Raw genomic sequence first — 13,801 nt, 5'->3', positions numbered from 1 at the left:
TGGTTACTGCACCTTTAGAGCCTATTGAGGAAAACAAGTGAAGGATAGTGGGAAACTAAGCACCGGAGCTACAAGGAAACACTCAAAAATCTATGTGTTAATGAAAATCCTATTAAAGCTGTTGAGAATCTGAGCAGCATAAATAAATGACATTCCAATTAATTGTTTTACACAATCATAAACTAACCAGGAGTCAAAATTCCAAGTTCAGAAGATAGATGATGATCAGTTTAGATTTTATTATTTCAAAGAGAGCCTGATGAAAATGTAAACTACATTGGTCAGGGGCAAATGTAAGCAGGTAGTTCTGGAAAATCCAAAAGGGAGCTACGTACTTTTATGACAAACAGTAAAACGGTTGCAAGAGATGTTTACAGTGAGTTTTTTTTTGGATTCTTGCTATCAGTCAGATAGATTGCAATGGCTCTTTCCAAACTTACGGATTCCTATTTGCTGAAGGTGAAGTTTTATCTAACTTACATCATGAAAACTGCTTCTTCACTACAGATAGTTAAAGATCTAAAAAAGGCATAGAGAATCTGTATACATGGCATTTACTATCATATGGTGCAAAATTCAGTTACGCCAATTTTTATGTGAAAAGACAATGAGGAATTGAAACGTGTAGACTATAATTCCACTCACTATATACCCTTCACAATCTAGGGTATGACTTTATTTTATACAATTTAGAAGTCTGTCCCAAAATATAATAAACTGCATATCAATCTCCCACTGTGTGTTGTGGTTTCCACAGATAACTTGTCGCTTTGAAATATTTGATTGGAATTATGTAAAATGCATTCTATAACATTTCCTCAAAATTTACATAATATCTTAATAAGAAAACAAAAATTTTAATTTCTTACCTTTGTCATTTGGCATCATCATTCCATTTCTTTCGACAGGATCTCAGAAACTGAAATACAGATGTCAAAGTCTTCCTTCCTCTGGTGTATGATATTACTTCCAGTTTTTTATTTTCTTTTGTTTTGGTGTGAGCAAAACTCAATATCAGCATTGCACAAATACATTAGTAAATGCAAAAGATCACATTAGGAAATGGCTCCTTGAATAATCCAGATTATCAGCAGCATTTCTTGCCTTGTGGTTAACATCAAAATAGCTCCCCCAAAAATGTGCTTGTATCATTTAAGTTACTATCTTACTGATTGACTACCTGCAGAAAGCAAAAAACAACTGCTCACTTACCATAATACTTAGTAGCTAGTAATAGTTCAGTGATGAATCAATGAGACATTAAAGAGCATAAAAGAATGAGTGCAGCATAGTCTTCTTGCCTTACTGTTTGCCACTTTATTCATTTTGGAGAATTTACTTAAAATCATAATTGTTGATGGTCACATCTATTACTCTAAAGGGCCATATGTTTATATATTTTTAACACGATATAATAATAAACAAACTTAATTTTTAGATTGGACAACCCCCTTGCATTCCACATTTTTGTTACAATGAAAACCGTCATAAAGGCATGGACTACTGATTTGATACATTTATTCATTGTAGCTAGGAAGAAGAGGAGTATTAAAATATTTATGTAGAGCATTTGCACCAATAACTAAGTATATGACAGTAGACAAAACAGTTGATTTACAAACATGTCGTTAGGACATAGTGTAATTTGTTAACTCATTAGCAATGTTCCATAGCAGCATTACAGCAGTCTACCTAGCTACAGGAAAAAAATAAAGTGCAGAAGGTAAAAAGATCTGATGCAAGCAGATACAACAATTTCAAGAGAAATGTTGATGATTAAACCAGAAAAAAAGCTTTGCTCAAAAACTACAGAGAAGCGATGACATTTACTTAAAATGCAACAACATATCAGGGATCTTCCACAACACACATTAACTTGCAAGTTATTTCAGGTTCCTACATATTTGACATGCTCCACTTTCTTTTCAAGAAAAAAGTTTTTACAGAAAAATATTACAGTTGCCTCATTAGCTTATTTAATGAATTCACACTACTATAGTACAGAATGTTAGTTTTGACTTGGATTATTCTTTGCTGCCGGGAGAAGTTCCTTAATTATTTAACAACTTTTCTTCCTTACAGTTTAGTATTAATTTGCAAAAAGCGAATTCAATGTGACATTTCTAGTTTAGGGAATTGTAGAAAATACCAGGCTGTCTTTTTCTTTTATCAAATATTGAATTATAAATATATTTATTTGGTTAGGAGAATGGTAATACTCTACTATCACAGGCATTCTAAGTTACCTGCTCTCTAGTAAATATAACTTCCTTCCTCTCCAACACCTTCACATAAAATTATATGTCAGCATGAAATGGCAGACTATACCCAAACATGTCAATGTATTGGTGAATGGTTAAAAAATGACTAATAGTTTTAGATATTTCTTATAAATAAAATTCAAAATACAATCATTTATAATTCACCCGCATCTGATTAACAATATACTTATCATTTGAAGAACAACTCCTGAAAAATAATACTTATGAACACTCAGCATCCAATTCTCCTTTCGGAGGTTTGGAAACCAGTAAAAGTAGTAATTAGTTTACCTCTTCAGATGTACGCATTAAAGTCAAAAGCTAATTTTAACTGACAAGAGGCAACTATGTGGCTTTCTGTACACATAATTGCTACATTCACTATCACGAGCAGAACATAATTCAATACATATGAAGCATTCTGAGATAATTCTAAGTACTTATAAATGTTTTATATGCATTATAGGGGATTTTCATTAATGTTAAATCAGTTGAAACATAACAATCACTTAAAATCTTTGGAGATATTTGTAATTTCAGGATGACTATCATACAATTATTCTTTTATAGCACAGTTCAATTAAAATTTTAAAAACAAATTAAAAACCAAAACAGAAAATATTGGGAATACATAGCATTTCCGGTCAGCACCAGAGAAGAAAAATCCAGGTTAACATTTTGGCTGTAAACACAGTCAGAAAGGAAACTGGAAGATACACACGTTTCTTTTTAACAGGAACGTGACAGGAAGCACCAAAGGTGAGAGGAAGAAAAGCAAAATATTCAAGGGTGAAGTACAATATATAATTCATTACAAGTGGAGCTAGTGATGGTAACCAACTGCAAGTATGTTCTCTGAATGCTGGAATCTGTTGTACATTTCCAAAATGTTTACCTTATTTTCAAATTTCCTACATTTATAGTTTGTTTCTTTTCTCTTCATTTTTTCTGCATGATTTCCATATATTAAAAATTTAAATTCTTTTCTAGCCTTTCAGAAATAAATTTGCTCAGCCCATTACTTCTCTTTCACAGCACTAATCTCATCAACTTGTGCCAAGGTTCATTTCATTTTAGGAGAAAGTGAGGACTGCAGATGCTGGAGATCAGAGCTGAAAAATGTGTTGCTGGAAAAGCGCAACAGGTCAGGCAGCATCATTTCATTTTAATCAATTACACTAAAGGCTTTACACCTGTCTTTCAGTTTTAAGTTCTACACACAAAGCCTCAACTAACTTTTTTTTCCTGATTTGGAGATGCTGGTGTTGGATTGGGGTGTACAAAGTTAAAAATCACACAATACCAGGTTATGGTCCAACAGGTTTGATTGGAAGTACTTGCTTTCAGAATGCTGCTCCTTCATCAGGTGTTTTGTTTTCTGGTGCTGATGGGCTTGCTACGTACTTCTAACTTTTTTATTTTCTTACTTTTCTTCTTTAATTTTGTTTTCTGTTTTCCCATCTGTATTTAAGGACCTGGAAATGTATTTTTGTGTTGCTTAATTTGAAAATATCCCTGTTTTTCTACTTAATATTTTTTCAGCTTTCTGTAAATAGCCTCACTGTTTGGCACATTATTTGTCAGAGGCAGAATAAATCCTTCTGAACGCTACCAAATAACGCTCCTTCACTTCCATCTCATATCAGCACTTTTTCCATACTAGTGTTATATTTCTATTGCCAACAGCGGCAATGAGTTCCCTGTGAACGGTGGAAGCAAGTTAATGTTAAATTATATTTAACAATGGAGGATTTCACTGCTTTATTTAATGGACTTACATTTATAACAAACTAACAAGATCTTACATCAAGATTTGCTGAGCTCAATTAAGGCAGACAAGATGTTTCTTTTACAATAGGCTGGACTGACTTTGAACAGTTCACTAAAAAAGAAAAACACTGCTATAGCCTATTACAGAACATATGCAAAATTAATATACAAAATTTTAATCAAGGAGCTAGAAAAGTGACAGTTAGTGACATGGAGTGGAGGTTAGTGTAACTCCTAGAAAGAAAATAAAACCAGAATATGCTTCAGAAACTGAACAGATTTGATAGCATCTGCAGAGAGAGAAACAGAGGTAACAGTTTGAGTCCAGTGACTCTTCTTTGGAACTCTTCCCAAAAATAAGGCGGGGCAAGTTGAATCAGAAGGAGAATCATAGCTAGCAAATACATGGATGTTAATTGTTGTATTGAGCACAGGAAGAACTGGAGCTGATTGTGCATTCATCCTCTCATCAGAATTTATGGACAGAGGCAAAGTTAAGACCTGAACATATTTTAAAAAATAAAAAGAACGAACGATCACAGTATGTTACATCAGAATAAACTTTTTCATATTAAGTATGGATCAAAAGGCACCAATACACACTACAGAAAATGTCTTCCTGCAGATATAAAAAATGAATTCCTTACAAAACCACAACAAGTCTCAAGACTTCTGAGGAACTGCAGTAGTAGGTGTGGTATTTTTCTATATTTTTAATTGTAAATTAAAATGGAAAAAGGACTATACTAAAACCAAAGAGTGTGGAAGAAATTGCTGCTCATTTTAAAAGCAAGTTACCAATACTCATTTTAACTGCTGTTCATACTTGCTTTGTGATTTGGGGGTGATGGAGGTGGGGGTTTACTGCAGATAAGCTAACATCAAATTGGACAGAAGAAGTGAGATTCAGCCAGCAACAAATAGCTAACTGATCTGTTGTTGCTGATAAAAGCCTTCTGCCTGCCAACAATTATTTAACTGGCTCTCAGGTAGCTAAACAACTAGTGAGAGTGAATAATATCACCAGAAACATTCAGACTTTCAAATCAGCAAGTCTTGACAAGTAAAAGGATCATCGTAGCAAACCCCAGATCAGGCTTGTTGAACAACCTTCCCAGTTTTTCCCCCTCTACCCACAATTTTTTTTTAGTCCGTCTGTACATGTGCAACAGGGGTTTATAAGAGCTTAGAGTTTCAACTAGTAGAGTTGTGTGTCAACTCAACTAGTTGCAAATTGTCCCCATGTTTGCATGGGTTTCCTCCCAAAGTCCAAGGTGGGTTGGCCAGGCTAAATTGCCCATAGTGTCTGAGGATGGACAGACTAGGTGGATTAGCCATAGGAAATGCAGAGTTATTCTAGTGGGGGAGGGGGGTTCTGTTCTCAGATTCAGTGTGGTCTCGATGGGTTAAGTAGCCTGCTTCCACACTGTTGTGATCCTGTAGCTAGAATATGTTTATTTAAAGGTATAATCATTCTTGTTAAGTACAATACTATGGTGCTTAAGTAGGAAGATTTTGCTAAAACAATACAAAGCACTAGTCAAACCATGCCTGTGAACAATGTTAGATCACTTATCTAAGTAAAGGTTTGCTGGCATTGCAGGCAGTCCAGACAAAGTTAACTGGGTTGATACTGCGAATGGAGGGACTTGCTTATGAATAGATTGGGGGAACCTATATTTGTTGGAATATAGAAGGATGAGGTGACCTTATTGAAACAAACAAAACTCTTCATGGACTTGATACGGTAGATGTGAAATAGTTGTTTGCGCCTCGTGGGTCAGTCTAAAACCTGAGGGCATAATCTCAGCATAAGAGCCTAGCACATTTAAAACAGAGATGAGGAGGAATTTCTTCTTTCAGAGGATTGTGAAGCTGTTGGGTTGCAAAAGTATATTCAAGACTGAAATAGACGGATTTTTGATCCATAACAGAATCATGGGTTATGGGGAAAAATTCAGGAAAGTAAAATTGAGTATTATCAGATTAGCCATAATCTCTTGGAATTTGCCTTCTTCGGCACTTTTTTCTGCTTCCTTTCCTTACTTTTGATCCGGTCATAAGCTTGCAAAGTCTGAACATCTATCAGTTAGCAAATGTCAGCTATAGACTTCTCGACCCTTAAAGAATAATACAGCATTCAAATAAGACAACTGGAAAAGTTAATTGATGATTTAACAGAATCCCTACACTGTGGAAAGAGGCCATTCAACCCATCGAGTCCACACAAATCCCTTGAAGAGCATCCTACCTCCCTACCCCATCCCTGTAAACTTGCATTTTCCACCTAGATTGCACATCCCTGGACACTACAGGGCAATTTACAATGGCTAATCCACCTAACCGACACATTTTTGGACTGTGGAAGGAACCTGGAGTACCAACAGGAAACCCATACAGACAACGTGGAGTTCGCACATTCTCCTCAAGTCACCGAGGGTTGGATCCCTGGTGCTGTGAGGCAGTAGTGCTAACCACTGAGCCATACGGCTCTAAACTTGGCAATATACCAAATTGAATTTAAATATCTGACTATAATAGTGTATGTTGTCACACAAAATTAGGGTAAACTATTGGTCAGGATTAAATTAAAGACCATAGGGCTTCTGTCTTTAGGAAAGGGACTGGTGGTGGTTAAACCTGAGGGTCACCACACCTCAGGTGAGGGGAGACACTGAATGATAAATCTTTCAAGGTAATCTCAGCCAGTGTGTGAATTGAACCCACTCTGTTGGCATCACTCTACATCACAAACCACCCCTCCAAACAACAGAGCCAAAGAGACCACCCAACTCATAAATCCCTGAAAAATGGAATGTTCAAATGTAACAGATTAAATAATTACCAACATCAGAAAAATCACTAATTAGATAGCCCTACAGAGAAAAGCTCAATGATCTGAACAGGATATTGTCTTTTAATAATTATTTCTGCAGGCAAACTGAGTTTCAGAATTATGCTTCCTTCTTTGCTTTTCTGCATTGAGATTCATGAACACAGAGGTGACAGAGGGGAGAACAATGCAGTCAATAAAAGCAATCTTTTAAAAATGGGACGTTTAATATAAGTAGCTGAGACACACATACAAGAACCTGAAGTCTAAAGTTCCGTCAGCCATGAGCATCTCAGACAATTAACCATCATGGTAAAATAAATATCACCTGCTGCAGACAAAGAAAGAGCCATTAATCAGGACTCTGAACAGATTAGACCTAAAATATTCATTAAGCGCAACAGCCTCACCTACTGACAAAAAGCAATCTTGCACCACAAACTATTTGGTCAGTTTTAAAATTATTCATTTCAGTGATGGACGAATAAATCATCCAGTCAGAAACAAAACTTCACTTGTCTAATTGAATTTTCTTAACTAAAGAAGTCTCTTTGTTGCCAGTAAACATGAGAATTAAGGCTTGGATTTGCACTAGTGCACCAAAGATATGAACAGCCAGAATGCACACAGCATTCTGACCCTCCTCAGTTCTACTTTGTATATTTGTACTATCATCAAAACTTGTACCTGTGGTAGCTCCATTCCCAGCCTGTGCTCTGGTTTTCCAAGAGGGCTCACAATTTCACCACAAATTTGATTGTACAACAGAGTGACCAAGTGAGCAACTTAATTTTTTGAATTACGGATTAGGCTTTTTACCATGTGAAGTGTGTATGAATGAAAGCTCTAGTTAGTGGTTAGAAGCTTTTTTCCCTAAATGTCCATTTCAAAAGAAATCTTCAAGTTTGTTCATAGTGGATACTGGTTACAGGGGAGGGTAATGGAGAGGGAATGAGAGTATGAAGGGGCATGGAAAGGACATGAGAGGCAGGATGAGACATTAGGAGACACAGACGAAGCATATGAGTGGTTCTGGGTCGAAGGTTTGATGGCCTAACTTATTATTACAAGTGGATGGTTAAATGGAGGCAGGCATTTCAGCATGCCTGCCTCGAAATGTTATCATAGAATCCCTACAATGTGGAAACAGACCATTCAGCCTATCAAATCCACACTGACCCTCGAAAGAGCATCTTATCCAGTTCCACCCCACTATCCAACCCCTACAATCCTGCATTTCCCCACGGTTAATCCACCTAGCTAGCACATCCTTGGACACTATGGGCAATTTAGCATGGCCAATCTACCTAACTCAGGACAGCCTGTAGAGGTGGTGGTCTGACTCCATCCCACCTCCACTACCTTGGAATAAAAATCTGGCAGGCCAGGACCATTTTTAAAGAAATGGTCTGCTGGATCAGCAAATTATCTAACTCAACATTCCTACCCATCTTCACTCTCAAAGAACCAATAAAACATTCCTTCCAATATTCTCCTTATATAAATCTTATCATTTCTGAGATGACAAGCAAATTCAACGGTTGTTTTCCAGTTGAAAATACACAAGTGCTATAGGTAGAATATAACTCTAAAGAAGTATTGATACATTGCTCACAAATAACAGTCGCATTTACCAAAATAAATGCTGCACTAACTGAAATCCAATCCAAACCAGTTCATTTCAAACAAGATCAAAGTAAAATATATGATCATATTGCACAGCAATATTTTGCTTCTCACCACTGACATATTAACACATATCAGTTATTCAAAATTTGGATAGTCTGGTGAGAATATTAATTTAAGCTCCTCAATGAACTTTAAGATTTCAAAATCTTCCAAACAAGTGAGAAACGAAATAAATTGAAAGCACATTTCATAGTACCCACAGCTGAGATCAACTGCAGTTTTCAGAAGAGTTTTTAAGTCCAGCATGCATCAAATATAACTAAGCCTTTTCAAGAAATAGCATTCTGCATTAGAAATATACAAAAATAATCAAGGGAGTCACAGTACATGAAACGCATAATGCTTATTTTGAAAGCTGCAACATGAATATTGTAACACCTGTGTAGGTTTTAGATCTGACCACCTCCATGTCGAGCTTTGGATTTCTGAAGGTTGCATCATTCAAAATATGGTTACCAACTCATAAGCAAAAACAAACAAACCAGCAAACGTGAATTTTTGTTCTTTTAAGATACAGCAGAGTACATTTGTGTTGATTTACTCATAACTCATTCTAGTGACTGTATCTAGATAGACAACAAGGGAGTTATTGAGTTGTCTCCGTGATAAGAAGGGAACAAATTGTCTTGTTTGGGAATGCAAGAATAGACTGAAATATGGCTGAACCTTAAAGAGAAATGCTGCTCAGCAGGTTTGTCAAGAGATCCCGTACAAGGAATAAAAATTTAAAAATTGACCTTCCTTCAAATATAAAGCAGAAAAAATTACATGTTTCGAATTTAAAATTTTGTTTCATTCCTCCTTATTTGTAGTCTTTAATACAAGTGATATCCCATCCTTGTCAAGTTACTTTGATGAGCAACTGGTGTTTTTCTCAGGGGCCTCTTATGCAGCAGATGGTAAGACCACATGCTCCAGAGGTGTGTAATTACATCTCTTCGAAAAATTGGTATAAAAGGGACAAAGTTAACTGAACATGGGTTAAACTAGTTAATTGCTTGAGAAGAGAAACTACTTGCCAGTATGAGTGTAATCAAGCTGTGCTGCTTCCATCAACTACAGCTCAACTTCTTTCTCACTTCCTGTCACTTCTTTTCCAAACTTTTGCTGTCACTCATTTTCCTCACTCAATCCTAACCCCAACCCTAATCCTAATCCTTAAATTTGAAAAGGTTGTCTGAATTATTTCTCCAGCTACTAATAATTGGTAACTAAATACAACTTGAAAGAATACAAAATGAAGATGCAAAATACAAAAGTATCATTGTTTCTAACTCTAGTTGCAGAAAGGATCTGGATTCTGATTGATAAACTGGCATAAATGTTTGCTTTTATTAAATGAGTGAACTTGGAAGTTGTACAGTTCAGAATATACAACTGTTCAATAATACACATACATATCAAATTTAGCTGCAGGTTTTGTTTCTAGCGAGCACACAAACCATATCATACATAACAGTAGTCATAAAAACAACTTGCTTCTGCTCACAGAATTGTTTTTTTTTAAGAAAAAGGTGTTTTCTGACCTGACCTGGGGCAGTTCACCTACCATTCACAAACGCTAAAATTAAAAAAATATTATCTACACAAGATGATCTATGAAAGAAGCACTGATTTAAAATACAACCTATGCAGGCCAACAAACAGGATACTGTCTCTTTGATTCTCATTTATATTTGAATCTCTTTACTGTCCTTCTTCATTCTTCATTCTTCCTCCCCATCTCTTGCACATGGCAACACATCTAAACAGTCTTCCTCCCTCTTTTCAAAAACTTTGCATAATTAACACAAAGGCTATTACTTGGATCAACAAGCTAGGCACTTGCCCACAAACAGAGGGAGCATAACTTTCCGACTGGAAAGAACTGTGAAAACAATATATAGGCTGACAAGCTGGTTGGAGTGCCAGCCACAGCTTTAAAAATTAAACTTATTACCAGCAAACTGTAAAAGCAAGCACATGAACCTCCAATCTTCTGGGAGACTTCATATGTGGTGACTTACCTGGTAAATTAGACTTCAACCGATCTAGCTCCTCCTGAAGCTTTCGAATTTTCTCTTGAAGTATTATACAGTTTGGACAGTATGATGATGGCTGGGCTTTTGGAAAATCTTCCTCAGTCACACCCCCATGTCGTCCACCTGAATTCTCTGGTGGTAAAGCACAGCTACCTTCTTCAATATTTTGAAGGAAACCAGAGTTTATATGTTTTTCACTAGCTTTTTCTTGGGTATTGGAGTCTACTTCACTTCTGGTGTTGGATAGAGATAAAGCACTTTGATGTGAGGAAGTTCCTGGTCTGTTGAATGTATCACTCTCCTGATGCTTGTGCCTTTGTCGAGCAGGAAAATGGCTGTCAACAGGTGATGAATATTTGTCTTGAGCTGTGGTCAACTTATTGACTTCAAGTTCCTGTACACTCTGGCCTCCAAAGAGAGGCTTTTGAGGTACAGGAGATGAGGTAGTTATATGAAGGTTGCTAGTTTGCGTCATAGAATATACATACTCGACTGGGCCACGACCAGAAACAGGATAAGCAAATTTTTCTCTTGAGGGATCACCAGACAAGTCATGGCTACTTTTAAACATCTGCTCCAGCTTCTTTTTTTTAGGGCTGGGGGTGCAGTCTCCGTCTTTGTTGCTTCGTTTTGCACTTTTGTTCAAATTAGTACATTCAAGTCTTTCGATATCTTCTTTATTTAGAATCCCTGGTTTTCTGGATGTCCCCGGATTTCGAGTGAATTTGTCAGTGGAATGTCTTCCTAGGTTAGTCTTCTTGCACTTTGTTTCCGCTGAAATGGTACATGATGTAAATTACTGGCAAGGTACAGGGTTTGAATGTCATTTGTTTGAGCTCACAGCAACGATTTATCAGAAGAATTGATCATGTTCATAGTAATGTTTATTTAATAATCACCAAGACAAAGTAGTTTTGGACTCCGATTGGGTGATGTACTATCACAGAGTTTACCATGAATTAAGTCAACACAGTTTGGAATTAACTTAATCTGTTTTTATGAAACATTCTTCAAGATTTTAGTACCCTCATCTGAAGCAGGTAATAGGAATTACAGTCTGTCAATAAATAGCATTACTTAGGTATCTGTGGCTAACATAAATGATCAATCAAATGATTGATAAGACAAGTTCAACAAAAAGGGCATGAGCTAGCTTTAGATTTCTTGGAAACAAAATTTCTTGTTTAAGATATTTCTGTGCAATTTACAGTAACAAAATGCAAGGTATGACTAGTTTGGAATTTTGCTTGTACATCATTCATTATTCTTTTTTGTAATCCATGATTGAATCTACTTCCACTACACTTTCAGGTACTGCAATCCAGATCATTATCATTTATTGCATGAAAAAAAATTTCCTTAAGTCTCTATTACTTCTTTTGCCAATTACTTTACGAGCATTCTTCCATTTTTACTTGTTCAGAAATTATTACTCCCTCAAGACGAAGATTTGCTTATAGATAAATGTTACAATCTGTATAATCCACCAGATGTGGAAATTGATGCTAACTGTAATAATGACACAGGTAAATGGAAAATTTCAATAACAGATGAAATTTAATTGCAGAGCCCATTTTCAGTAGCAGCTTGTTGACAATTGAAAGAGTTATTTAAAACGCTACTCCTTAAGAAACAAATCCTCCAACAGGGGTTCCTTGTGTTTTTTCTCATTGTGCCAAGCAGTTCTGAATGTTCAAAGTTTATGTTGTATGCAGTACCATAAAAATCCAGAAATACATAAATCATCCTTTTTTGCAGATTTTATTTAAGCTGTACAAACCTAAAGGTGCAAGCTATATTTCATTTATCATTATGTGACACTGATTAAGTTTTAAATGTTTATATAAATCATATACCAATTAGTTCTTAGGCAAATAGACATTTTCCTGGAATTTGTAGATTGTGGATAAATGTCACTTATGCTCACCAGGTCTTTGATTTTTACAGTACAAGGGCATGTAATACTACTCTCCAACAGTAACCTGTAATAAAGGACTTAATGCACTTGTCATCTCCTGGCAAACTGTAGTTTCAAGACAAGGATTCTAAAATGTAGTCCAGTGTAATAATATTTTAAAAATAACTTCCCTTTACATTCTTTTGGTAAAATTGACCAATTCATTCTATATGCACTTTTAAAAACAAAGTTGGCATACAGATGAACATGACAAATACTGATACCTTTTCTTCTGCTAAGAACTGAGAAACATGAATGCACAAGTCTGTAATGCAGCAGACTTAATAATGCCTTTACAACTCTCTGCGATTTACAGTAGTATGCAGTCTAGTGTGTTTTGATTATTGAAGATATCTTGATATTCTAGGACATGTCGATATTAAAGAGGAGGTAGTGTTGGATGCCTTCTAAAATATTACGGTATTGTAGATAAGTGCCCAGGGCTGATGGGATCTCTCTCAAGATACTGAGGGAGACAAAGGAGGAGATTGTTGGGACCGTGACCTTGGGCGCATGGTGGCTCAGTGGTTAGCACTGCTGCCTCACAGCACCAGGGTCCCAGATTCAATTCCAGCCTTCGGTGACTGCCTGCTTGGAGTCTGCACATTCTCCCTGTGTCTGCGTGGGTTTCCTCCAGGTGCTCCGGTTTCCTCCCACAGTTCAAAGATGTGCAGGTTAGGCGAATTGGCCATGCTAAATTGCCCACAGTGCTACGTGTATTAGTGAGACGGAAGTGTGTCTGGGTGGGTTAGTCTTCAGAGGGTCGATGTGAACTGGTTGGGCCAAAGGGTCTGTTTCCACACTGTGGAGAATCTAGTCTAATCTAATCTAATCATGACAGAGATCTCTGTAACCACGAGCAAGATCTAGAAGATTGGAGAATAGTCAATGCTGTTCCTTTGTTTAAGGGTGAGAACAGGGATAATCCAGGAAATTATAGGCCGGTGAAATTGTTGGAGAAGGTTCTTAGGGACATAATTTATTTACATTTGGAAAGAATAGACTTATTAGGTAAAGCCAACATGGCTTTATGCAGGGGAGGTCTGGATCGAGTTTCATGAGGAAGTAACAAAAACGATTGATGAGGGTAGGACAGCATATGTTGTCTATATGGATTTTACAAGTATTTGACAAGGTCCTCATGGTATGTTACTCCAGAAGATGAAAGCCTAAAAAGAGATGTGCAAGACTAGTTTTATTTTATACAGACAGAGGTAGGTGCTTCAAACAGGTTGTAAGGGGTGGTGATAGGAACAGATATGACAGACAC

At 36.5% G+C, this 13,801-nt stretch overlaps 1 protein-coding gene across 8 annotated transcripts in view; it reads right to left on the bottom strand.

The window, feature by feature from the left end:
* The window catches only part of prdm11 (PR domain containing 11), a 185,331-nt gene that overhangs the window by 82,067 nt on the left and 89,463 nt on the right, over positions 1–13,801 (bottom strand). For 7 of the 8 annotated variants that reach the window (XM_072591825.1, XM_072591823.1, XM_072591829.1 and 4 more), the window contains one exon: positions 10,560–11,348. The exons of the other annotated variant lie outside the window; for it this stretch is intronic. In XM_072591825.1, coding sequence (XP_072447926.1) covers positions 10,560–11,348 — 789 coding nt within the window. The remainder of the gene's footprint in view (positions 1–10,559; positions 11,349–13,801) is intronic. 8 annotated transcript variants of the gene reach the window in all.

Source organism: Chiloscyllium punctatum, chromosome 22, assembly GCF_047496795.1.
Source record: "Chiloscyllium punctatum isolate Juve2018m chromosome 22, sChiPun1.3, whole genome shotgun sequence".
Lineage (NCBI taxonomy): Eukaryota > Metazoa > Chordata > Chondrichthyes > Orectolobiformes > Hemiscylliidae > Chiloscyllium > Chiloscyllium punctatum.
The sequence above is the reverse complement of the archived record's forward strand: the minus strand, read 5'-3'. Positions and strand labels throughout refer to the sequence as shown.